The sequence below is a fragment of the Sorex fumeus genome, unplaced genomic scaffold (genome assembly GCF_029834395.1).
Source record: "Sorex fumeus unplaced genomic scaffold, SorFum_2.1 ptg000036l, whole genome shotgun sequence".
NCBI classification, from domain to species: domain Eukaryota; kingdom Metazoa; phylum Chordata; class Mammalia; order Eulipotyphla; family Soricidae; genus Sorex; species Sorex fumeus.
In genome coordinates, this window is record NW_026606093.1 from 3,972,129 (window position 1) to 3,997,871 (window position 25,743).

Genomic DNA, 25,743 nt, shown 5'->3' on the forward strand with positions numbered 1-25,743 from the left:
AATTCTACTGTGAAAAGGAAATCCAGAGTCTAACCTTCATATCTGGGCTAAAGTGCTCTCACCAGGGGGCGAATTACACATTGCTCTTATGCAAAAAGAAAAAGAAAACTCCTGGGGCTGGAATGATAGCACAGCCCGTAGGGTGTTTGCCTTGCACACGGTCGACCGACCCGGGTTCGATTCCCAGCATATTGTATGGTTCCCTGAGCACCGTTAGGAGTAATTCCTGAGTGCAAAGCCAGGAGTAACCCCTGTGCATCACCAGGTGTGTCCCAAAAAGAAAAAAAAAGAAAACTCCCTTTCTTATTGTGTTAGTGCAAATACAATGCAGATTCTCGTACAAGGACAGATGAGCAGCTCTGGTTTCCCCGAGTTCCAAAGCTCCTTCCAGAGAGATGAAGCATCCCATTGTGAGCCAAGCAGACGGCTGGGATCACCAACGAGACAGGCAAGCGTGTTCTTCAGAGCCTCTGCCGCCGCAACAACAGCTTCCTCCCACACCCACCCGCAATTTTAGGGTCACATCTAGCAGTGCTCAGGGATTATTCCGGTTCTGCACTCAGGAATCACTCCTGGCAGCCCAGGGGGACCCTACGGGATGCCAGGAGTCAAAACTGAGTCAGCTGCACACGGGGCAAGCCCTTACCTGCTGTCTCTCCGACCGTCACTGTCTCTCCGACTGTGACAGCTATTTTTTTTTTTTTTTGGCTTTTTGGGTCACACCTGGTGATGCACAGTGGTTACTCCTGGCTCTTCACTCAGGAATTACTCCTGGCGGTGTTTGGCGGACCATATGGGATGCTGGGAATCGAACCCGGGTCGGCCACGTGCAAGGCAAACGCCCTACCCGCTGTGCTATTGCTCCAGCCCCAGCTATTTTTGTTTTTATCATTTTACGTATGCTAAGCCTTTTACGTTTGCCTCTTCATCTCCCCTCCAACGTGAGCAAAAATTTGCACTGACAAAACTGAAAATCATTCATTCCAGTGTGTGCACTGGTACTCCTGAGCTGGTACCGGTGTACAGACATGGCACTCTGGGACTCTCTCACGACCCATGTAGGGGCATCTGCCACTGTGTCAGAGCCTGCTTGAAGATGGGAATAACTTCTTGTTAGTTTGTTTTGGCTCCATGGCTGGTGGTTCTCAGGATTGCTCCTGGTTCAGTGCTCATGGAAAACTCCTGGCAGGATCTGGTGCTGTCAGGGATGAAGCCCAAGTTGGACACATGTAAAGCAAGTGATCTCTCCAGATGCAAGAAATAACCTTTTTTGTTTTCCGCCTGCTCAAGGATGGTGTGATTCTTTGACCCCAAAATAAACTTCTTGAGAAATCTTGTTTTGGTTTGGTTTTCTTGGTCACACCCATCAATGCTCAGAGCTTACTCCTGGCTCTGTGCTCAGGATTACTTCTGTTTGTGTTCTGGGGCCATATGGGATGCTGGGGATCAAACCCAGGTCAGTTGTGTGCAAGGCAAACACCTTACCCACTGTACTGTCCTTTCAGCCTGTTTCTCTTTTTTTGTTATAGCTTGGGAGTCACACCTGGTGGTGCTCAGGGCTTACTCCTGACTCTGCACTCAGGAATCACTCCTGGCGGGGCTCAAGGGGCCAAATGTGGTGCCGGTGTTTGAATCAGGGTCAGTCACATGCAAGGCAAACTCTCTATGCACTCTTTCTCTCTGCCCCTAGAACAAGCTTCTTGATAAATGACTGCAGCTGTAAGATCTGTAGTTGGTGGAGCGTTTCCACTGCAAATATCTAGTGGCCTTCTAGGACAGCAGGGGAAACGTTAAAGGCATGACTTGCGAGAGAAAGCAGGGGAAGTTCTCAGGAATGATGACCCTTTTGAGGTTTTTCTGTTTGCTTTACTTTAGGGGTCACTCCCAGCGATGCGAAGGGCTTATTCCTGGCCCTATGCTCAGGCATTATTCCTGGTGGTCTCAGGGGAGCATTGTGGGTGCTGCGGTTTAAACCCAGGTAGGCCACGTGTAAGGCAAGACTATCTCTCCGGCACATAATGTTCTTAAATTTCTAAGATTAACTTAGATTTTAGTTTGTTTCATCTTACCCGGTGTAAGCTAATGCTTACTGGAACTGCTATATCTGAATAGACAATAATCCCAAGCGGTGTTTCCAAACTCTTTCAGAATTAGATCTGTGGGCCTGTCCGTTTAATTTGCCAAATAAATGAAGACAAGAGACAAGAGAGCAAGAGAGGTGGTTTTTTTTTGGGGGGGATCACACCCAGCAATGCTCAGGGGTCACTCCTGGCTCTGCACTCAGGAATTACTCTTGGCGGTGCTCGGGGGACCATATGGGATGCTGGGAATCGAACCCAGGTTGGCCACGTGCAAGGCAAACGCAATACTTGCTGTGCTACTGCTCCAGCCCCAAGAGGGGTGGTTTATAGCTGTGGTAGGCCAGTAGACTCGAATCTCATTTTTCCCGGGACCAACCACCTTGAAAATGTTGACCAAATGAATCTTAGCAACAGAATGAGGGATCACCACTGGTAAAATATCCCCAGGCCTGATGTTCTCTGATGCTCCACCAGATGATTCTTTTGTTTCTAAAGACACAAGTCCTTGGGGCTGGGGTAGGGTAGGGCATTTGCCTTGAGCATGGCAGAGCCAGACTCAATCCCCCACATCCCATATGGTCCCCCAAGCCCCGCCAGGCGTAATTCCTGAGTGCAGAGTCTGGAGTACAACCCTGAGCACCACCGGGTATGGCCCCAAAAAATAACAAATAAAAAAATAAAGATACAAGTTGCATAAATGGCTGCATAAATGGATATGCTCAAGCAAAAATCTAAAACGGAATCTTGTGACTGGTTAAAGAAACTTTCGTACATCTACACAATGGAGTACTATGCAGCTGTTAGAAAAGATGAAGTCATGAAATTCATGTACAAGTGGTACAATATGGAAAGTATCATGCTAAGCGAAATGAGTCAGAAAGAGAGGGACAGACATAGAAAGATTGCATTCATCTGGGGAACATAAAGCAACAAAATAGGAGACTAACACCCAAGAATAGCCGAGATAAGTACCAGGAGGATTACTCCATGGCTTTGAGGACAGCCGCACACGCTAGGGGAAAAGGCAGCTCAGATAGAGAAGGGAGCACCAAATAAAGGGTGTTGGGAGGTTCCTCTCAGGATGGGAAACGTGTGATGAGAGTAGACTATAGACCAAACAAGATTGCCACTCAATGTCTCTTTTGCAAACCACAGCACTCAAAAGGAGAGAGATAACAAAAGGGAATGCCCTGCCACAGAGGTAGGGTGGGATGGGGGGATGGGAGGTGAGAGGGATACTGGGACTGGTGGTGGTGAATGGGCACTGGTGGAGGAATGGGTATTTGATCATCGTACAAGTGAAACCCAAGCACAAAAATTTGTAAGTCTACAACTGTACATCACTAATAAAAATTTAAGAAAAAAAGAATCTGTTCTGAGTATTCTTTGGTAAACTGAAGATTATATATATATATATATATATACATATATATATATATATTCATTCCTCAGTTCCATTATTTCCCTAGAAACTTTTCCAGAGAAAACTCTAGAGGGAAGAAGGCAGATAAATGTGAGGCCGAAGTTTAAATCTCTCAATTCTTGGTCTTCGGTTTTGTTTGGGTTTATTATTTGTTTGTTTTGGGTCATGCCCAGCAGTGCTCAGGGGTCTGCACTCCGGGGTCTCTCCTGGTGATGCTGGGGTGTTGTGCGGGGGATGGAGCATGCAGAGCCAGTCACTGAACTTGGGAGCACAAGTCCATCCTCCTGGTGCTCTCTCTGGCTTTCCCCATCTAAACGCTTCTGTTCAGAGCAGCCGTACTGATCACTAGCATTGATTGAATGCTCCACTTTGCACAGTCTGGGTGAATGTGCCAAAGTGTGACTTAATTTCATTCTCATTGTAGTCTTCAATCCTGCTTTTCTTGGGGGGTGGGGGTGCTCTTGGCAGGGGAGTGACCAGGCGGTGCTAGGGATAGAACCCAGAGGGGTGTCGCATGCAAGGCCTGGGTTGTTGGGCATCTTTGGGCATCTCCCTCCCAGCCCTCCTGCTCCTGTTTTCCCTTTGGTTTTATCCTCTGTGCACAGGATAAGCTCTGTGCACAGAGCTTATCCTGGCTCAACGCTCAGGGACCACTCCTCCTTCCGCTCCTGGAACCATACAGGATGCTGAGGATCCAACCCAGACCGGCTCTCGTGCAAGCAAACACCCTCCCCACTGGACTCTCATTGCCCCAGCATCTCCTGTTCCAATCTCTAAGAGCCAGACCAGAGCTAAGCAAAATCTCAACTCCCCGACTCTCTTCCACGAGCCCACCCTGGGGCTGGAAGGCTCAGACTCATCTAAGCCACTCACATGTCCAAAGAAGGCAGGGAGAGACGAAGAGTGATGGGTATTTAATGTCAGAGAGAGACTGTTCATTGGGGCAGGGATGAGGAGACAGTACGGGGGCTGGAGCGATAGCACAGCGGGGAGGGTGTTTGCCTTGCATGCATCTGGGTTCGATTCCCAGCCTCCCATATGGTCCCCCGAGCACCACCAGGAGTAATTCCTGAGTGCATGAGCCAGGAGTAACCCCTGAGCATCACTGGGTGTGATCCCCACCCCCCTAAAAAAAAAGAGCTGGCTGATGGGGCCTGACACGATTGCACTTCCTTTGGGGCTTCCCTCCACCTCCAGGACCGAAGTGACAAATCATGCCCCGGGGCGGCCCCTGGAGGAAGGCGGAGGAAACCCCAGGCCTCTCAGCAAGCCCAGTGATGTTTCAGCACAACCCTGCACGGGGCACCAAGGCTTGGGGTGGGTTTTGGTTTATCTGGTTTTGGAGAGGCCACGACCAGCAGTGCTCAGGGCTGACTCCTAGCTCTGCATCGGGAGTAAGTCCTAGCAGGGCTTGGGGGGCCCTACCGGGTGCCGGGGATTGAACCCTTCCCACTGTATTATCTCTGTGCCCTGGCATACGGGTTGAGTTCCAGCTACTTTCCACGGAACCTCTAGGGCCCAAGAGAGCCGCCCACCCACCCTGTGCACCGCCCCACCCTCCAGGCCAGGTGGGGGACAGCGGAGACCCCATCCCGAGAGGCCCATTTCTCCAGCCCCTTCCTCGGAGAGTGGCGGCCCCGGCTCAGTCCAAACCGCCAACGCTCTCGGACCTCTCTCTTTTTATTCTTTTATTTTTGGTTTTTGGGTCTCACCCGGCGATGCACAGGGGTTCCTCCTGGCTCTGCACTCAGGAATGACTCCTGGCGGTGCTCGGGGGACCCTATGGGATGCTGGGACTCGAACCCGGGCCGGCCGCGTGCAAGGCAGACGCCCTCCCCGCTGTGCTCTCGCTCCAGCCCCCTCCCGGGCCTCTTAAAGACGCGTTTCCCTTCCCGTTTTCTCCTTTTATTCAGTTGTCCTGCACCCCCTCGTTCGTACAAATATAAAATAGATCTATAGAGCTTTCTCTCATATAAACTCTGCGGCGCTGCGGGGGGCCGGTGGCTACTTGCAGACGTACTGGTCGACGACCTCGGTGCACTTCCTGCACTTGACGTAGCAGCACCAGTGGAACTTGCAGTGGCAGCGCTCCACCTGCGTGCTCTTGAACTGGTCGTAGCCGCGGCCGCAGCACATGAGCTCGCAGCCGTCCATGCCCTCCGAGGTCTTGTTGCACAGGCGGCCCTGGGTGCCCAGGGAGCCGGTGGTCTCATTGCGCAGGCAGTAGTCGGGGCTGGGGTCCACGTAGACCAGGTCCTCCGGGGTGGGCGGGTTGAAGCGGCTGTTGACCAGCTCCAGCTTGCCCTTGCGGGTGACGCGCATGGCCGCCGCGCTGTCGTACTTCTCCTTCAGCTGGTCGCCCACCTTGCGGAACTCGGCCAGCTGCAGCCAGCAGGTCTTGAGGCTGCAGGACCCCGAGACACCGTGGCACTTGCAGGCCACGTCTGCCATCTTGTACACAGCCTGGAGGGAAGAGAGAAGGAGTGCGAGGGCCCCGGTCATCCCAGGCAAGGGCCACTGACCAAGGGGCTCCTGTGTGTGCGTCCCGAAGGCTGGGCTGGAGCCAGAACGCAGCATGGGGGCACTTGCCGTCCATCCCCGGCATCCCACACGGTCCCCTGCCCTACCTGAGCACAGAGCCAGGAGGAAGCCCTCAGCACCACTAGGTATGGACCTCCCCCCCAGGCCCCCGAATTCCAAATGACGTGTATCTTCACTAATTGGGAATGAGAGAAGTTGGGTCACACTAGCAGTGCTACGGGACCAGTCCTAGTGTGCTCAGAGGACCATCAAGCTTGGCTTGGCTGCATACAAAGCAACTGCCTCACCCCCCGTGCTAATTCTCTGCCATCCCTTCACTCCCTGCACCCCCTCCCCGTGCATGTTTACCTGTGACTCACATTCCAGGCTCCTCAGATGCATGGATTGAAAGCAGATACATGGATTATCTATTACGTAGAAAACCACCAGGGAAGGAGGACTGGAGCAATAGTTCTGCGGGCAGGACACTAGCTCTGCGTGTGGCTGACCCAGGTTTCTATCCCTGGCATGTCATATGGTCCCCCGAACTCTGCCAGGAGTGACTCCCCCCCCCCCCCCCCCCGCCCCAGCACAGAACCCGGAGTAAACCCTGAGCTCTGTTGGGTGTGGCATAAAAATTAAAAAGTAAAAAAAGAAATAAAGAGACCAGAGACAAGAGGAATGCCAGGCAGATCAGCTGTAGGGCATTATTTGGGGCCTTCCACTCTGCACGACCCATCTCTCATTCCTTAAAACTTGTTGCCATCAATGTCAATTTTACAACCAGGGAAAAGGGCTATTCCTATCTGTGTGTGTGTGCGTGCGTGTGTGTGTGTGTGTGTGTGTGTGTGTGTGTGTGGCATACCTTTTGGGCCACACTGGCTGTGTTCAGATCTTACTTCTGGCTCTGTGCTCAAGGGTCACTCCGGGCAGGCTCAGGGGACCCTGCAGGGCGCCAGGCATTGAATCCAGATTGGCAGCAGGCAAGGCGAGCACCTAAGCCATTCGACTATCTCTCTGATCCCGATGTTTATAGCTAAGCCAAAAGTCTCAGGGTAATGAAAAACCAACAAAATGTGTCCAGATTTTATATGCTAGAAGTCAGAAGAAAGAAGCCAGTTGTGGGGGCTGGAGTGATAGCACAGTGGGTAGGGCATTTGCCTTGCACGTGGCCGACCCGGGTTCAATTCCCAGCATCCCATAGGGTCCCCCGAGCACCGCCAGGAGCAATTCCTGAGTGCATGAGCCAGGAGTAATCCCTGTGCATTGCCGCGTGTGACCCAAAAAAGAAAAAGAAAAAAAAAAAGAAGCCAGTTGTGGGGCCAGAGAGATTCTACTTGGGGACAATACACCAGAGAGGTAGGACACTTGCCTTGCAAAAGGCAGACTGGGAGCACCCCATTCGCTCTCCCAAGCACTGCAGGGAGTGATCCTTGATCACAAAGCCACAAAGCCAGGAGCAAGCCCTGAGCAGTGCCAGGTATGGCCCCAAAACAAACAAACAAAAAATTGAAAAAGGAAAGAAAGAAGCTAACCAGGTTGGGTTGTAACAGAGACCCCGGGCCTGGTCCTGCGAGCGTCTGGCTCCCGACACTGCTGGCTCCCAGAGGTCTTCGCAGTTCCTCTTTCTGGCTTAACCTTTGGTCATTAACGTCCAGAGGGCCATCAGGACCCTCTCCATCAAACAAGCAAACGCCACCACATCTGGGGCTGGATGGATAGAATGGTGGGCACGGAGTTTGCCTGGCACGCAACTGACTTGGTCCCCAGGTTCCCATATGGTCTCTGAGCAGTGTCAGGAGTGTGAGCTCTGAGTCCAGAACCTGGAGTAAGCCCTGAGCACTGCTGGGTGTGGCCCCAAACAAACACAAACACACACACACACACACAGAGGGGCTGGAGCAATAGTACATCGGGTAGGGCATTTTCCTTGCACGCGGCTGACCCGGGTTTGATTCCCAGCATCCCATAGGGTCCCCCGGGCGTCACCAGGAGTAATTCCTGAGTGTGTGAGCCAGGAGTAACCCCTGCGCATCGCCAGGTATAACCTGCCCCCCAAAAAAAACAAAAGAAACAAACAACCCCCCACATTTGTATGAAGCCCCAGCACTGTACCCAAACTACACCAAAACCCAGATCAGAAACAAATGTCACACGTGAGACTCTAGCACACACACACACACACACACACACACACACACACACACACACAAAATCCATCTGCAAGCAAGAGTGCTTTCTGCTACCCCAAACACCCCAAACACTCACCCATTGGAGTGGGGAGAGGTGAGACTTGGGTGGCAACCACTGGGCCCATCTCACGGGACTGGTTGATCTGAAAGCAAGTTCACTTCGGAAGTCGCAAGCACCACCATGGGGAATGACCTGCACTTGGGCTCTCCCAAATTAAAAGTGAAACACAAGAGAGGCCCAGAAAGCTGCTGACAGAGTTTCCCGATGAAAGCGGCCTGATGCCCGTGGCCAAGAGCCCTGGCAACCGGCCCAGAAGTGCAGATGGCAGATCAAAATGCAGGCGGGCGGCGGCACATTTCCTTACGCCCGCCCGTCGCCCGTCGCTATTGTCCCCAACTGAGTCAGGACTCATTTTTCAAGGGGTTCTCTGCTTTCTTTTCAAGAGTCCCCAGATCCTGTCTTTATGCAGCGCTCTGCAGAGGAACTGCAGGTGCAAAGATGAGAGCTTAAGCACGACATCAGCTCAGATTACTGCTATTGTCAAAATTCTTCCTGCTTGTTACAGGGCTTTTTTTTGGTTTTGTTTTGTTTTTATCCTGGCATGGAATCATCCCACTAGTTTGATGGTGGGGAAATGAAGCTTCTGGAAGGGCCCAGTCACTTCCTCAAGGCCACCCTGAAGGCCGCCCCACTGACTCATCCGCGGCCGAGTTCCTACCTTAGGGCTTGGGGCTTAACAGCAGCTTAGGTGGAGAAGGCGGGCAAGGCCCCTCCCGGGGCTAACAGCGCCAGCATGCGGCTGGCAGCTCCAGGCCCAGACATAAAGGACCCCACACTCCATTCCAGCAGGCACTTCAAAGACAGCTTTGCAATTAGCCTCCTAAACAAACGCCCCTGCTCCAAGCTGGAGCCCACATTCCTCTAGAAATGGAGCTCGGCTTGGAGAGGGGTGGCCGGCATCTGCCGGGCGCAGGAAGCATTAAGGCCCTAATGCTGTGTGCCAAGTGAGGGCTGGATAAGCATCTCCCAGGAGCAAACACTTAGGTGATCTGGGGAAGGGAAGCCAAGGCAAGACCACTCAGAACACAGGCAAGCATTTCAGTAAAAAGACAAAAAACAAAAACACAACTGCAAAAGGAAACGTGCCATGAGTCTCACTCAGGACCACCTCCTTTCCTCCGTTCCCCCTGGGAAGATATGGGAGAGACACTCTTGTAGGTATTGTCTTTTTTTTTTTTTTGCTTGTTTTGGGGTATTTGCAGACAGGTCACCAGGACTGCACTCAGCACTGCAGGGGGCAATGTTGAACTCAGGGCCTCAAATGCCCATGCTAGGCTTTTGCTCCAGCACTTGGGCTAGACCCCCAGTCCCCCTGTTGGCTAAATATTTTGTTATTGATAGGACATAAAGTGTTTCTCTCTCTCTCTCTCTCTCTCTCTCTCTCTCTCTCTCTCTCTCTCTCTCTCCCCACCTCCCGTGTCCAAAGACTCACCCCATACATTTGCCTGAGGCTGAGCTGGGCTCGATTCCTCCGCCCCTCTCGGAGAGCCCCGCAAGCTACTGGGAAGAGCCTGGCAAGCTACCCGTGACATACGCCAAATACAGTAAGAACAAGTCTCAAAAAAATGGAGACGTTACTGAGCCCGCTCGAGCAAATCGATGAACAACGGGAGGACAGTGCTACGGTGCTGTCTTTTTCGGTGGTGGTGAGGGGCGGGGGCTACATTTTGCCTCCCAGCTGGTCCACTCTCCTCCCTTGGCTGTCTGAGGGGCTGAGGAGCCGGTGACAGCAGTGTCACTAGAATAGGCGGCTTTCATCTGGACGAGGGATACAGGGCAATGACCTGCCCCCAACTGGCCCCTCTGGCTGCCAGTCATCAACACAGGCTGCCGGAAACTCACAGGGGCCAAGAGAAATGTCCTGCCAAGTCAGCCCAAGTGGCCCTCCGTGTGCGACCTGCCACTCACTGGCTATAGTGTCACAGACGAATCTGGGTCCTGGGGCTGGGGGTGGGGGGAACGTTTTTTCTCGGGGCCTCCGGGGAATCTTCGGGAACGTGGGGCGGGGATGGAGGGGTAGGTATCTCTGGCTTCAGATGGTGATGGACGGCTTAGGTCTGCTCCTTAGCGAGCTGGTCAAAAGCAGGCAGGGAATTCTCAGTGGGAAAGGGGGGTGCAGGGGAGATCAAGGGCTGGGGAGGGGAGGGGGGAGGGGAGGGGAGGGGGGAGGGGAGGGGAGGGGGGAGGGGAGGGAGATAAGGCCACAGCAACAAGCAAACAATTAAGGGCCATAAAATGAGGAGCCAGCAGAAGAGGGGTCAAGACTGACTGAAAGAGGGGTGAGTAGGACGGGTGCCTAGTTAGTTGCCAGAGAGCCCCAGTTCCCTCCTTCCAGGAAGCTGAACTCCTGGAGGGAATACGGAGCCTTTGTCTGCATGCTACAGTGCTCACCCAAGCAAAGGGTAACTTTGGGGTGTTGGAAAAGGGGAGATGGGGGGTCCTGTCCTCAGAGGCCAGTAACGCTCCCTCAAAAAAAGTGTCCAGGGGCTGGAGCAATAGCACGGCGGGGAGGGCATTTGCCTTGCATGCAGCCGACCTGAGTTCGATTCCCAGCATCCCATATGGTCCCCTGAGCACTGCCAGAAGTGATTCCTGAGAGCATTCCTGTGCATCACCGGGCATGACCCAAAAAGAAAAGAAAAGTAATTAAAAAAAAAGTGTTAATTGCTCCTCAATGCAGCTCAGAGGCTGTTGGTAGGCAGGACAGAATTTAAGGACCAGGTAAATTTAAGATGAACTGGGTTGTTGCAAATTAATTTGCACAGTGGGAGGATAAAGTTGAGATCCTTTTTTTTTTCCTTTTTGAAACTAACCTTGCTAATGGTTAGATATCCCCAAACTGGCATTTGGTCTCCCAAGCAGAGAGGAAGACAGAAGACTCTGGGGGCTGGGGATTGTGGGGGAGACTGAGGCAGCATCATGGATGCCCGCAGAGTGAAAGTTTCCTTAAGATACTTTTGACCTCTGCCCAGGGATTTTTTGTTGTTTTGTGGGTTTTTTTTGGGGGGGGGGGATTTGGGGCCACATCTGGCAGTGCTCAGGAGTTACTCCTGGCTCTGCACTCAGGAATTATGGGCAGTGCTTGGGGGACCTGGGGTGCCGGGGATCAAACCTGGGTTGGCCGCGTGCAAGGTAAAAGCCCACCCCACTGTACTATCACTCTGGCCCCTCTTCCCAGGCTTCTACCGTAATAATCACAGATCAAAGCAAGACCAGAGGCTTAGTCACAGATCAAGCCCCCACGCCCAGACACACTCACACATGCACCTACACACACCTCCTCAGACCCGGCAAAAACAGCCTCTGAACAGGGGCTACGTAAAAAAGCTACTGAGAGTGTCTTAAGACAAAAGAGAAAGACAAATCCAGTTGGTTGTTATTGCTATATGCTTGGGGACCACACCTGGAAGTGCTCAGGGCTTACTTCAGTCCTGGAGCTCAGGGAACACTCCTGGCTAGGACTGGGGGACCATTTGGGGTGCTGAGGATCAAAGCCAGGTCAGATGCATGTGAGGCAAACTCCCTGCCCGCTGTACTTCCACTCCAGCCTGCACCTTCTCGTTTTGACTTCGTTGCTCTGGCTTCCTTGCTACGGATGATGCGGAACATATGCCAGAGCTCCAGGAGGCTCAGCACCCCGAGACCCTGGCCCATGCAAGACACCTGCAGTTCCCTTCATCAGCTACTGCCCCTCCATCAGTTCCTTTTTGCTGACAAATAAGCATGTTTCTAGAAATATATCTGTCTTCCGTTACCCAAACACTAACAAACCTGTTTTTTGCTTGTGTGTTTGTGTGTTTGGGGGCTACACCAGCTGTTCTCAGGGCTTAACCCGACTGTGAGCTCAGGATCACTCCTAGCAGAGCTCGAGGGACCATGGAGGGTGCCGGAGACTAAGCCAGGTTAGCCACTTGCGAGGCAGGTACCCGATAGATCCGCTGTACTATCGCTCCAGTCCTAGCAATTTCTCTTTTGATGGGGAGCAGAGGCTGAAGCTACACTTGGCGGTCGGTGCTCAGGGCTTACTCCTAGTTCTGTGCTCAGGGATCACTTCTCGTAGTGCTTGGGGGACCATCTGTGGTGCTGGGGACTGAACAAGGGTCAGCCACATTCAAGACTTTATCCCCTGTAGTATCTCTCCGACCCCAATTTAATTTTTAAGACATTGTCATTTGTGGACCAGAGATATGGCTGAGCTAAATCACTTGAGTTGTATGTGCATGTATATCTTGGGCTGGAGAGGAAGGAAGGGGTGGAGGGAAGGAGAAACGAAGGAAGGAGGAAGGAAGGGAGGGAGGGAGGAAGGAAGGAAGGAAGGAGGGAGGGAGGGAGGGAGGGAAGGAGGAAGGAAAGAAGGGAGGAAGGGAGGAAGAAAGGGAAAGGAAAGGGAAGGAAGGAAGGGGAAGGAAGGAAGGAAGGAAGGAAGGAAGGAAGGAAGGAAGAAGGGAGGGAGGGAGGGAGAGAAGGAGGAAGGAAAGAAGGGAGGAAGAAAGGGGAAGGAAAGGGAAGGAAGGAAGGGGAAGGAAGGAAGAAGGAAGGAAGGAAGGAAGGAAGGAGGGAAGGAAGGAGGGAAGGAGGAAAGGAAGGAGGGAAGGAAGGAAGGAAGGGGAAGGAAGGAAGAAGGAAGGAAGGAGGGAGGGAGGAAGGAAAGAAGGGAAGGGAGGAAGAAAGGGGAAGGAAAGGGAAGGAAGGAAGGGGAAGGAAGGAAGGAAGGAAGGAAGGAAGGAGGGAGGGAGGGAGGGAGGGAGGGAGGAAGGAAGGAAGGAGGGAGGGAGGGAGGGAGGGAGGAAGGAAGGAAGGAAGGAAGGAGGGAGGGAGGGAGGGAGGGAGGGAGGAAGGGAGAAGGAAGGAGGGAGGAAGGAAAAGGAGGGAAGAAGGAGGGAGGGAAGGAAGGAAGGAAGGAAGGAAGGAAGGAAGGAAGGAGGGAGGGAGGGAGGGAGGGAAGGAGGAAGGAAAGAAGGGAGGAAGGGAGGAAGAAAGGGAAAGGAAAGGGAAGGAAGGAAGGGGAAGGAAGGAAGGAAGGAAGGAAGGAAGGAAGGAAGAAGGGAGGGAGGGAGGGAGAGAAGGAGGAAGGAAAGAAGGGAGGAAGAAAGGGGAAGGAAAGGGAAGGAAGGAAGGGGAAGGAAGGAAGAAGGAAGGAAGGAAGGAAGGAAGGAGGGAAGGAAGGAGGGAAGGAGGAAAGGAAGGAGGGAAGGAAGGAAGGAAGGGGAAGGAAGGAAGGAAGGAAGGAAGGAAGGAGGGAGGGAGGAAGGAAAGAAGGGAAGGGAGGAAGAAAGGGGAAGGAAAGGGAAGGAAGGAAGGGGAAGGAAGGAAGGAAGGAAGGAGGGAGGGAGGGAGGGAGGGAGAAAGGAAGGAAGGAGGGAGGGAGGGAGGGAGGGAGGGAGGAAGGAAGGAAGGAAGGAAGGAAGGAGGGAGGGAGGGAGGGAGGGAGGGAGGAAAGAAGGGAAGGGAGGAAGAAAGGGGAAGGAAAGGGAAGGAAGGAAGGGGAAGGAAGGAAGGAAGGAAGGAAGGAAGGAAGGAAGGAAGGAAGGAAGGAAGGAAGGAAGGAAAGAAGGAGGGAGGGAGGGAGGGAGGGAGGGAGGGAGGGAGGAGCGAGCAGCCACTCTCCAGTTCTGAAGGCTCATCTAAGATCTCAGTACAGCAGCTTGCCTGGTCCCTGGGTCCGCTGGCTGACACAGACCCGAGTGGGCAGCACTCACGGAGGAAGTCACCGTTGCTCGCGACTGCCCTCCGGTCCGAGCCCTCGCCCGGAGCGACCCCCAGCAGCCACAGGCGACCCCCAAGCCAAAGAGGCCGCGCCTGGCGGGCGGCCGCGCCTCCCGGACAGGGGTCCGGAGGGAGGCCCCCGCTCGAGGACGCCCGCTTACCCTGCGGCCCGCCTCGTTGTTCTGCAGGTTCATGAGCACGCGGCCCTGCTCCTCGGACCCTCTGGCGAAGTTCTTCTCCCGCTCGCGGGCGTCCACGAACTCCTTGGCGAAGCGGTAGCCGTACTCGACGTTGTCGCCGCAGCCGCCCCACAGCCAGTCCCGGGGCAGGTCCCGGGGCCGCGCGGCCCGGCTGCAGCCGCACGTGGACAGCTCGCCCTCGCGGCACGCGCGGCTGACGGCGTGGACCACCCCGGCCGCGCTCACGGCGTAGGCGAAGGCCGTCTCCCGGCTGCCTGCAAGGCAAGGCGCGGTCAGCTCCGCGCCCACGTCGCCGGGCCCAGGGGCTGCGGCCTGGAAGCTTCTCTCTTTGCCCGCCCCTTGCTCTTGGGGTCACACCCCGCGATGCTCAGGACTCAGCAATGACTCCTGGCGTGCTCAGGGGACCCCATGGGATGCTGGGGATCGAACTCGGGCCAGCAGCGTGCAAGGCAAACGCCCAACTTGCTGGACTATCCTTCAGCCTCCCAGAATCTTCTTTTGATCAGGAGCTGAAACTCCGTTCCTTGGCCCTAGAACACACGTTCAGAACGAAGTCCTGGCCTGCACTCACACCCATCCCCTAGAGCGAGAAATCATGCCCAAAGCAGGACTCGAACCGGACACCAACTGCTCCCCACAGAACCAGCCCTCCCTGCCAGAGCGCACCCGTCCATCTTCTTTACAGGTGCCACTTTCTTGCCAGTCAGTGGCCGAGGTGAGGAATAGAATGGGAATTAGAATTCTAGCATCTAGAATTTTCCTAGCTGCTTCTCTCTGCCTGTCACAGGGCCCAGCCCACCTCCTAACCTGACAGACCCAGGGAGCCACGTGTTTGGGGAAGCCGGTCCTCTCTCTCTCTAAAGAGCCACATCCGGGGGCTGGAGAGACAGTACAGCCGCTTGGGCACTTCTCTTGTACACAGCCAACCCAGTTTGATCCCCAACATCCCACAGGGTCCCCCCAAGTCCCACTAGGAGGACTCCCTGAGCACAGAGCCAGGAGTAAGCTATAAATAAGCACCGCTGGGTGTGTCTCAAAGGGGAAAATAAATAAGATGTAAAATGAAGGTCACTTCCAGTCAAAAGTCCAAAGTGTTGAACCACTTAAAAACACATAAGCGGACAGACTTCTACTTCCAATGGAAATGTTTTTGAAAAATAACACTCAGTCACCAGGGAAATCTAAGTCAGAAGCAAGATGAGATACCACTTCGCACCCACAGGATGGCCGGAATGGAAAAGGCATTATTGAATAACCAGTTGGTGAGGGTATGGAAAAACTGGAAGCCTCATGTACTGCTCGTGGGAATGTTCGACAGCACAGCTGTTTTGAAAAAGAGTCTGGCAGCTTCTCAAAAGGTTAAGCATAGCATTAACATATGACCCAAAAATCCACTCCAAGGGATAAATGAAAACATATGTCCACCCAAAAACTTGCACGTGAACCATCATTCATTGCATGGTTTGCAATAGCCAAAATGAGTAGAATCAACATCAGCACGTGTCTATCAGCATGTGCGTGGGTAAATAAAATGTGGTATGACCCAGGTGGTGGAATACTATTCAGCCATAAAAAGTAACCAAGAATGGGGCCAGCGAGATGGCTCCAAGGGCTGGAGAAGGTGCTACGCAGGTGTGGGCTGTGGTCCTGACTTTGTCCCTGGCGCTGCAGAATCTCTTGGGCACTACTGTAGGGATGCCCCAACTCTGAACCAGAAGAATCAGGAGTTTTAAGCACTTGAGCACTCCTGGTGAGTACTACCCCGCCCTCCGCAAAAAAAAAAAGGGGGGGGGGGGACCAAGCAAAAACATAATAAAGCACAACATGGAAAACCTTTGGAATGGTGGCCCTAAGAGAGCCACTTAGCTTTTGATTCCATACTGAATGGAATACAACAGGTTACATGTTGGCCAGGACAGATAGCACAGCAGGTAGGGCATATGCCTTGCAAGAGGCTGGCCCACAACCAATGAAATAAGTCACAAAGTTTCTTCTTTGGCCAATAGAATCACCTTTTCAATCATATATGTATATTTAATATTTTACTGTGTTGCTTGTTATTTTGTTGAAAAAATGAAAATAATTTTTACCAAGACAGTGGTTTCTATTTTAGACGGAGCTGCTTTTGATATGTCTATTCTGTTAGGAGGCCTTTATAGTGCCATTTATCTCTGGAGTTGTGTTCATCGAGAGGTTATAAAAACACTAAATATACTTTTCGTAATTTGATTTAAAATAAACATAACTATGGCTTCCAAAACGAAAAAAAAAAGAGGCTGACCCAGGTCCATGTCCATCTCCAGCATTATTCATGGTCCCACCTAGGAGTGGTCCCTGAGCACAGAGCTCAGAGGAAGCCGTGAGCACCTCTGGGTGTGGCCCCAAAACAAACAATTTTAAATGCCATGTATTATATGGTTCCATTTACATAAAATGTTCATAATATGAAAATTCACAGGGACAGAGAGATTCAGAGATTAATGATTATCTGGAGCTTGAGGAGGAGAAAAGGGTTGGAGAGTGAGTTCTAATGAGTATGCAGTTTCTTTAGAGTCATGAACACGGTCTGCAATTAGGCAGTGAAGACAGATGGTAGCACAATCTGGCAACTCTCCAGTGAACTATACACTTTGAAACAGTGAACCTGGGGGCTGGAAAAAGGGCAGTGGGCACCTGCTTTGCATGAGGCTGACCCGAGTTCGATCCCTGGCATCCCATATGGTCCCAGGAGCACCACCAGGAGTAATCCCTGAGCATTGCCAGGCATGGCCCAAAAACAAAACAAAACAAAACAGACAAATAAAAAACAGTCAAGCTGGGGGCAGCAAGACAGGACAGCAGGTAGGGCATTTTCCTTGCACATGGCTAATACTAGGCAACAAATCATAGAGGCATATTCGATATGCCAAAAACAGTAACAATAACGGGTCTCATTCCCCTGACCCTGAAAGAGCCTCCAATATGGCAGCGTTGGGAAGGACGAGTAAGGAGAGGCTGCTAAAATCTCAGGGCTGGGGCAAATGGAGACGTTACTGGTGCCTGCTCGAGTAAATTGATGAACAATGGGATGACAGTGATACAGTGATGGCTAATACATATTCAATACTGGGCACCCCATATGGTTCCCTCAGAACTACCACGAATGATCCCTGAATGGAGGGCCAAGAATAAGCCCTGAGTGTGGTGTGGTCCAAAAACCAAAACACAAACAGAACAGTGAACCATCTGGCCGGTGAAGCACCCTGCAATAACATTGTTTAAAGAAGATAAGAAATAGTTTCTAACCTAACTGCCAATATTCCCTTTCTAAGGATAAAACACACCATGGGCCTATTCAGATTCTCCCCTTAAATGTTTCTTCACTCTCTTCACTCTTACTCATTTACATTTGTAGGGTTTAGCTATTTCATCTAAATCATAAATGTTTTAGCAAAGAATTATTCATGATATTAAATTTAAATTTTTATATACCTATAAAAAAGAACAAGTTTTTGAAAAAAAAAAGTTCAACCTGCTTTATGATTTGTGGAATTCCAGTTTAGCCCATATATCTGTTGATGTCACCAACTCCACAATTTAAAAAAATGTGATCTATCCCAAATATCCGTGAACAAAGAGACATAGTAAGGGAACAGCAAACAGCCAATGTCATCAGAACTGAAGATTTTGTCTAGGGGCAAAAGGAGTGAAAGTACCATGAGAAGGTCGCTTGCCTAGTGCATGGCAGACCCTGGCTTGATCCCCGGCACCCCATATAGTTCCGTCAGGAGTGATGCCTGAGCAAAAAGCCAGAGCACCACTGGATGTGGCTACCCCACAAAAAAGATTTATATATAGATCTGATCTATAGAATCTACATATAGACATAGAATCTATATATAGATATAGAATCTAGATATAGATCTGATCTATAGATCTATAGAACTGAGCTTACAAGGGGGTAGGTGTGAGGGGTACTTGGGACAGCGATAAACAAGAAGAGTCTCTCCGGTGGTGGGTGTGGTACTGGAATGACAATACTGTAAATCCCAGAACCTAAATAAAAATGGTTTAAAAGGGGCTGGAGCAATAGCACAGTGGGTAGGGCATTTGCCTTGCATGCGGCCAACCTGAGTTCGATTCCCAGCATCTCATAGAGTAATTCCTGAGTGCATGAGCCAGGAGCAACCCCTGTGCTTCGCCAGGCATGACCCAAAAAGAAAAAAAGGGTTTAAAAAACTTAAAAAAAAAAAGGTAAAGGTAAAGGTAAAGTCCCTCCCATTGATCGTCGATTTGCTCGAGCGGGCCCAGTAACGTCTCCATTGGAGACTTTGTTGTTACTGTGTCTGGCATATCGAATACTCTCGGCAGCTTGCCGGGCTCTCCGAGAGGGGCGGAGGAATCGAACTCGGGTCGGCCATGTTGGCCGCTTGTAAGGCGAACACCCTACCGCTGTGCTAAAAAAAAAAAAAAAAAAAAAAAAAAAAGAAATGGTAGTATAGAAAACACAACTCCAAAAAAAAAAAAAGAGGAAGTCTTTGTTTGCTGCCAATTGACTAGAAATGAAGGGCAGCCTGTGAAGTTAGTCAGAGGGAGAACAAAAACCAGGTTCTGGTTTATAGAGAAGCAAAATAAGGGGATGGACAATATTAAAAGAGGTCAAACCCTGGGCCTTTGACTGCACGACCGTGGTAAGCATGGCAGGCAGAGAGCACTGAGGGAAGAGGAGGCAGACTAGAAATGACCAGGACGATGGGGGAGGGTCCTGGGTCCTACAGTGGTGGTGAAGGTATAGTTACTGTTTATTAAAACCATGAAAATATTCACGGCTCAAAAACCATGTTACCTAAACTACAGAAAAATTAAAAAGAAGTACCGGGGGCCAGAATGATAGCACAGTGGGTAGGGCGTTTGCCTTGCACACAAGCTACTCAGGTTCAATCCCGGGCATCCCATATGGTCCCCCAAGCACTGCCAAGAGTGATTCCTGAGTTCAGAGCCAGGAGTAACCCCTGAGCATCGCCAAGTGTGCGACCCACTCCGCCACCAAAACATAAATTAATCAATTAAAAAAGAAAGAAATACTATGCATATGGAACGAAAGAAAAGGGGGTGGGTCCTAACAGACGCTGATGGCGATCCTAAAACCTAAAACCTATAACCAGAGCGAACCCTTTCACACCGCAGGCCCCGACTCTAGAAAGCTAGAGTTTTCCTGTTTGGCCAGCCATAAAGGACAGCAGACTGCCACCACTAAGAAGTCTAGGTCATGGGCCACAGTGATAGCACAGTGGATAGGGCGTTTACCTTGCACGCGGCCGACCCAACTTCAATTCCCGGCATCACATATGGTCCCCTAAGAAACTGCCAGGAGTAATTCCTGAGTGCAGAGTCAGGGGTAGCCCCTGAGCATCGCTGGGTGTGACCCAAAAAGCAAAAAAAGAAGAAAAAACAACAACAAACAAAACTCTTGGTCAGTGTTCCCCAAAGCAGTAACGCAGCAGAGGCTGGGCCGGAGGTGGGAGCGCGCTGGACCCATCCCAGGGGCAGCTGGGAGCTTTCTGTTTGTTCCACTGAAAAAGGAAGATTTCCGGGAGGGCATGGAGTAATTTTTTTTCTGGTAGGCCAACTAGGCTTGTCTGATTTGCTTGTTTTGGGGCTACACCGGGCAGTGTTGAAGGACTCCTGGTGGGCTCGGGGATTGAACCTGGTTTGGCCACGTGCAAGACAAGCGCCTTAACCACTGCACCATCTCTCCAGCCATCAGAACGTCCGTTTTTCTCAGGACTCAGTGTCTGGTCAGATGTGGATTGGAGAAAGAAAAAGCTAGGACCAGAACTGAGGTGCTGGCCACGGGGTGCAGGGAGCAAGGTGTCTCTGGCCTGCGGTGTCAGGTGTCCAAGTGAACAGCTAGGATGTGCCATGAAAGAGGCCCTTAAGGAGGACACCTGGACCCAGAGCATGGAAGATGCCCCGAATTCTCCTTCAGTGCAGTTTCCACCCTCCCGGCCAGGAAGAAGGCACCAAAGCTGCCACCTGGATTTAACCACATCCGAGTTCCTTCAAGCATTTCCCTTAGAAAATCAGGCTGGATTTTAATTTTGTGCTAGCTGTTGCTGCTGTTTGGGGGTCATACTCAGTGGTACTCAGGGATCACTCCTGGTGGGGGTTGAGGGACCTATGTGGGGCCAGGGATCAAACACGGATTGGCTGTGTGCAAGGCGAGAACCTTACCTAACCCTTGCAATATCTCTGCAGTCTGGCCATTATTATGATTTTTTTCCCGGCTTTTCATCCTGTCTTTTTAAATAGGTCTAGTCACCAGAAGGTTCTTCCTATATTAAGCGGAGCTATCCCCCCTTATAACTTCTGCCTGCTGGAGTTCCCCCATCTCATCCTCTTCCCACTCGACAGCCTCCGGTATGTGAAAACAACTAGTAAGCCTTTTATGTCTTCTCTTTTCCAAGTGACATATGCCTGATTTCTCCTTCCTCTCCTCAGCAAATGTGCCTTGCAGAGCTCAACGGCTGCTCCTGGACTGGGCTTTTTGGGTAGCGAGCTGCAGCTGAGTCCGACTCAGCACCCCAGCCCCTCTCGGTGGCTGCACGGCTCGGTCTGCTCTCGGTGAACCGGCTGGAGCGCCCACTCTGATCTCTGGACTGCGGGCATCACAGTGAGCGTGGCAGGCTCTGCAGGGCTGTGGAGCACCTGGGGTGGAGCATCTGGGGTGTTCTGCCAGGGCTGTCAGCAAGCAAAATTTTTTTCTTGGGGGGGGGCTGGGTAGGATTGGGCGACACCCAGTGGTGCTCAGGGGTTACTCCTGGCTCTGGAGTCAGGAATCATTCCTGGCAGTGCTTGGGGGAGCCCATGGGACGCCGGGATCGACCCCCAGTCAGCTGGAAGCAAGGCAAGGACTCCAACCCCTCAGCAATGAGACTGAACCCGGGCTTCTGGATCTGCAACGTAGAGGGTTTCTCTATCTGTGAAACACTTTTGTTGCTGTTTCTTTGGGGGGCCAAACCCAGCTATGTTTAGGGCTTACTCCAGGCTGGACTCAGAGCACTTTACGGGGTGCCCCGGACCGGACCAGGTCAGCTGCCTTGGAGGCAAACACCTTAGCCCTATGCTATTGCTCCAGGCCCTGTACGTGAAACAACGTCAAGGGGAAACAAACTATTTCAAGGCTCAAGAAGAAGCCAGCCACGGAGCGACCCAAGAGACTTTGCTTTTTGGCCCTCCCTTAAGAGCAAGGCCGTGAAAGAAGTAAGTCAGTGTCTTTGGTGGGGAGGGGTCCCCACGGTTCCACTCTCCCCTGCAGGGACCTGAGCCAGCTGCTCCCACTGTGCTGCCTGCTGCCCTCTGGTGGTCAACTTCTGCAACAGCTCCCAGAAGGGTCTTGGAAGCCGGCGATTAATAGGCAATTGATAGCAAGAGCTACTCAGGACCCAGGAAGGAACCAGCTTCCCGGGTAAAGCTACAAAACGGAATGGTGGAAACAAGGCAAACAGAAGTGTTCCATTCATAAGAGCTCAGGGCGCAGAGGGAGTCCAGAGGGAGCCTCACGGGGCGTCAGCAAGGGCCGTCTGCACCCAGCCGGGCCCCTAGGATGCCAACCCTCTTTCTTCTACAGTCAGGCCCCGTCTGGGGACCTTCACACAGACCACAGAACACACGCAAGGGACCGAGCCCATTCCAGGCGTGCACCGGCGCCTGGAAAAGACCCGTTCCCTTAAAGCAGTCGTGGATGCCTTGGTCTCTGCCCACCCTATTTTCACCCCCAACCCAGGGCAGAGTCCTGCTAACTGAACTTTCACGGGGAAGAAACAAAGACTTAAAGGATTGGACTTTTGTGGCTGTTTGGGGGCCACACCTGGCAGTGCTCGGGGCTTACACCTGGCTCTGACAGAGGGACCCCTGAGGGTGTCAGGGATCAAACTCTCAGGTTGGCTGTGCGCAAGGCAAGTGTCCTGCCTGCTGCACTATAGGTGGGCCTGACGAAGGAAGTTTGAGGAGAATGGGTCCGTCTCCTGCCCCCAGTCCTGGGGCTGCTCAGGAAGACAGTCAGGAGACCACTCTGGCAAGACCTAGTAGGGCTGCGGGTGTGTCCTGAAGGCAGCAGGAGCTTAGCCTAGAAGGAGGCCCAGTGCAGGTCTGACCCTGTATGCTAAGGTCCCTGTGGGAGAAGGCTCCGACTGCTTAACTTCAGGATATTGCTTTTTTTTGGGGGGGGGAAGGGGTTTTCTAGAAGAATGTGAGACAGGAGAACTCAGCTAACACCTTCCTTTTATGGCCCCTGGGATGAGTCAGAAGAATAGGGCCAGATTTCTCTATTTCTTGCCAGGGAGGGGAGGATTGCATTTCAAAAGGACGTAAAACAATTAGCCACCCCCAATCCCCCATCACACCTCCAGAGAAGTAACAGGGTCACCAGCAGAATCCTTCTCAAGGGCAGGAGTGATTGAGGGGAAGGGACTAGGATGGGGGGGGGGGGGGGCGAGGAGCTCGTCCCTTTCTTCCTTCCTCTGCTCCTTCCCCGCAGTTTCACACACATTCTCCTTCCAGTGAAAATATCAGTGCTGGGCCTGGAGTGATAGCATGGAGGGTAGGGCGTTTGCCTTGCACGCGGCCCACCCGGGTTCCATTCCCAGCATCCCATAGGGTCCCCTGAGCACCGCCAGGGGTAGTTCCTGAGTGCAGAGAGCCAGGAGTAAACCCTGTGTGTATTGCTGGGTGTGACCCAAAAAGCAAAAAAATTAAAAAAAAATAAAATATCAGTGCTGGATCTAGAGGCTAGAGGGGAAGTTTTCTCTTTTTCTCAGGTCCCAGTGGAAGAAGCAAAAGTCCCCCCTCCCCAACACACACACATTCCAGCTAATGACAACTGCTTGAGGCTCTCCAAGGAGGCCTGATGTGGGGCAAATCCCCCAGCTTCACCCAGATACTTCACCCCAAATTCACCGGATGCCACTAAGCAGAGAGTCAGCTGAGTACTCAGATAGGCAATGACTTAGGGTCTCTGCCCACCCTGCCCTCTGAGATGCACGGGACCTCTAAGAAAGCAGAAGCCACCAGGCTGTCCCGGGAGCAGTCCCGGAGGGCACCCTGGCACCCAGGCGGGTCGGCTCAGTGCCCGGGCCTCTTACCTATCTGCATGACTCTCCCGAAGACAGATGTGTCGTCTACCGTGCTGCAGTTCCACCGCCTCTGCCGGAATTGGTACTGGCACTCCTTGATGCCCGTCTTGGCGCCCTCCCCTATGTAGGCCATGTGCTCCTGGTACAGTTGGCACAGTTTCCTCTGGCCGGGAGAGAGCCCCGGAAGCTGACTGCACACAGGCTGGGCACCGATGATAAACATCTCGGGTCTCTGCACTGGGTTCAGAGCTAACGACCTAGAGCAGCAGGGAGTCAGACAACGGAAGGAAGATGGGCAAGTGAGCGAGGGCACGGCGTGGGGGGGGTTGGGGGGGCACAGCATCTCACCCACCCCCATGGCGCTCGAGCACACCCTGGGTGGGTGCCAGGTGGGTTGGAAAGTGAGTGAAGACAAGAGGGCATGTGGGGACGCAGAGGCAAGATCCAACAGTTTGATGCCCAGTGCCGAAGACACAGTTTCAGGGTGATGGACAGAGCACTGCATGCCACGGGGGAGCTTTTGTCTGGAAACCAGCTGGCGAACCAAGGAAGGCGCCCAGACTAGGTGGCTCAGACAGACTCTATTCCAAAAGTGCCTCAGCAGAGGAGTCAGACGTATTTAGAGGCCAGGACCGATTCGTTCTCCTTAGACCAAGGGCAGGGCATGGGAAGGAACGCAGTAAGTTCCCTTTTAATATTTTGTTGTTGTTGTTTGTTTGGGGGCCACAGCCAGTGGTGCTCAGGGTCACTCCTGCCTCTCCACGCAGGAATCACTCTTGGGTGTGCTCAGGGGGATCATCGGAGATGCCAGGGATCGAACCCGGATCAGCTACACGCAAGTTAAGCACCCAACCCACTGTACTATCTCTCGGGCTCTCAAGTCCCTTTTAAAAAAGCCAAACCACCCTCATGCTTCTATTAGTCTGGGCTGGTCTGGTTTGGTTTAAGTTTGGGGCCACACCTGGCTGTGTTCAGGGATGGGATTACTCTAGACTCAGCACTCAGAGATCGCTCCTGGCAGTGCTCAGGGGACTGTATGGGATGCTGAGGCTGGACTCTGGGTCAGCGGCATGCGAGGCAAACGCCCTCCCCACTGTACTCTGGCTCCTTTGCCTTCACCTAGAATCCAGCCTCTGGACTGGGCGATCTATTCTGGATGCTTGTCTCAGCCATCGGGATGGGCTCGGAGGCTCTCTAACCCCGGGAATCAGAAGGTTTGATTTCCCTTCTGCGGGGAAAACTCCGGGGCGGGCGCAGACCTCCGCCTGGGGTTACTGGGAGCTGTGGCCACACAACCAGTGACAGCAGTGGCCAGAGAGGAAAAGCAAGTCACACACGCTCCGTCTGCAAACTAAGCCCGCGAGTCCCACTCTCCCTGCTCCCGCCAGCCAAAGAAAAAAAGGGAAACATTTTTAAAAAATCAATATCCTTATCGATCCAGTTGCAACAAAAGAGCTATTTCGTCCAACCTGGAGGTGTGCACATAGGAAGGGAGAGGAAGGGGGGAGTTTGAGGCGGGGTGATGGTGCAGGGCTCCCGTCCGGGTTTCCAGGAGGCTGGGGTGCACGCACTCACCACCAGGAGCTGGCCTCGGCCGGCAGCGGGGCCCAGCCGGAGAGGAGCAGGGCAGCGGCGGCCAGCAGCAGTCTGGGCATCCTGGGCCTCAGCCCTGCCCAGCGCCCCGGGAAGAGCCCCGGGGCCCACCGCATCCAAAGCCGGCCTTCCTGGAGGAGACAGAAGGGAAAGGGCAGGTCAGCGTGGAAGGACACCAGAGAGGGGAGGGCCCCGGGGAGGGGGGGGGGGAGGTGCACCTAGCCCCACGCCACCCTTCCCCTCCCGCTCCCCTGATCTGCTACCCCCTGGGCGGCGGGTGCCCACCCCACTCCAGAGCGCATCCCTCGGAAAAGGCTGCGGGACCGTCTGGGACCAAGTCCCGCGGGGAACAGAGGTGCTGCACGCAGCGCTGGCAGCCTGGGCGTCCCCTCCGCTGGCCCCCTCCGACCCAGGTGACTCTCCCACCTCCGCCCCCTCCCCCGACGGCCCCAGGAGCCAGCCCGGTCCTGGGGCTCTCCGGGAATAGCGGGGAGGGGGCCGGAGGTCCCTCTCTTGGGGTCCCTCCTGACACACAGCGCGGCCAGGCAGGGGGCGGGCCGGGTGGGCTTCCCGAGGTCCCCACCTGCCCCTCTGCAGCCGGGCACTCTAGGGCCAGCCCGGCGGCTTCTGCCGGGAACATCTGCAGACGCCGGTGCCCGCCCCCGGACCCCCGACACGCCCCTCCAGCTCCCCCACCTCGCGCGGGTCCCCGGCGCCCGCCCCCGGGAGTCCCCGCCGGCGCCCGCCCCCAGGGCTCACCTCGGGGCTCCCGGGAGGGCGTGGCAGAGCCCGGGGGCGTCGGTCCCGGGGCGCCCGGGGGGCTCGGCGCGGCCCGCTCCCCACCCACCCCCTTT

At 53.3% G+C, this 25,743-nt stretch overlaps 1 protein-coding gene across 1 annotated transcript; it reads right to left on the reverse strand.

The window, feature by feature from the left end:
• Window positions 1-5,508: 5,508 nt before the first annotated feature.
• WNT5B (Wnt family member 5B) lies at window positions 5,509-24,975 on the reverse strand. Its single transcript, XM_056117889.1, has 4 exons — window positions 24,872-24,975; window positions 23,306-23,553; window positions 14,145-14,437; window positions 5,509-5,967 (listed from the first exon to the last, which is right to left on the reverse strand). The coding sequence occupies exons 1-4, from the start codon at window positions 24,949-24,951 to the stop codon at window positions 5,509-5,511; spliced, it is 1,080 nt and encodes a 359-aa protein (XP_055973864.1). The 5' UTR covers window positions 24,952-24,975.
• Window positions 24,976-25,743: the final 768 nt, after the last annotated feature.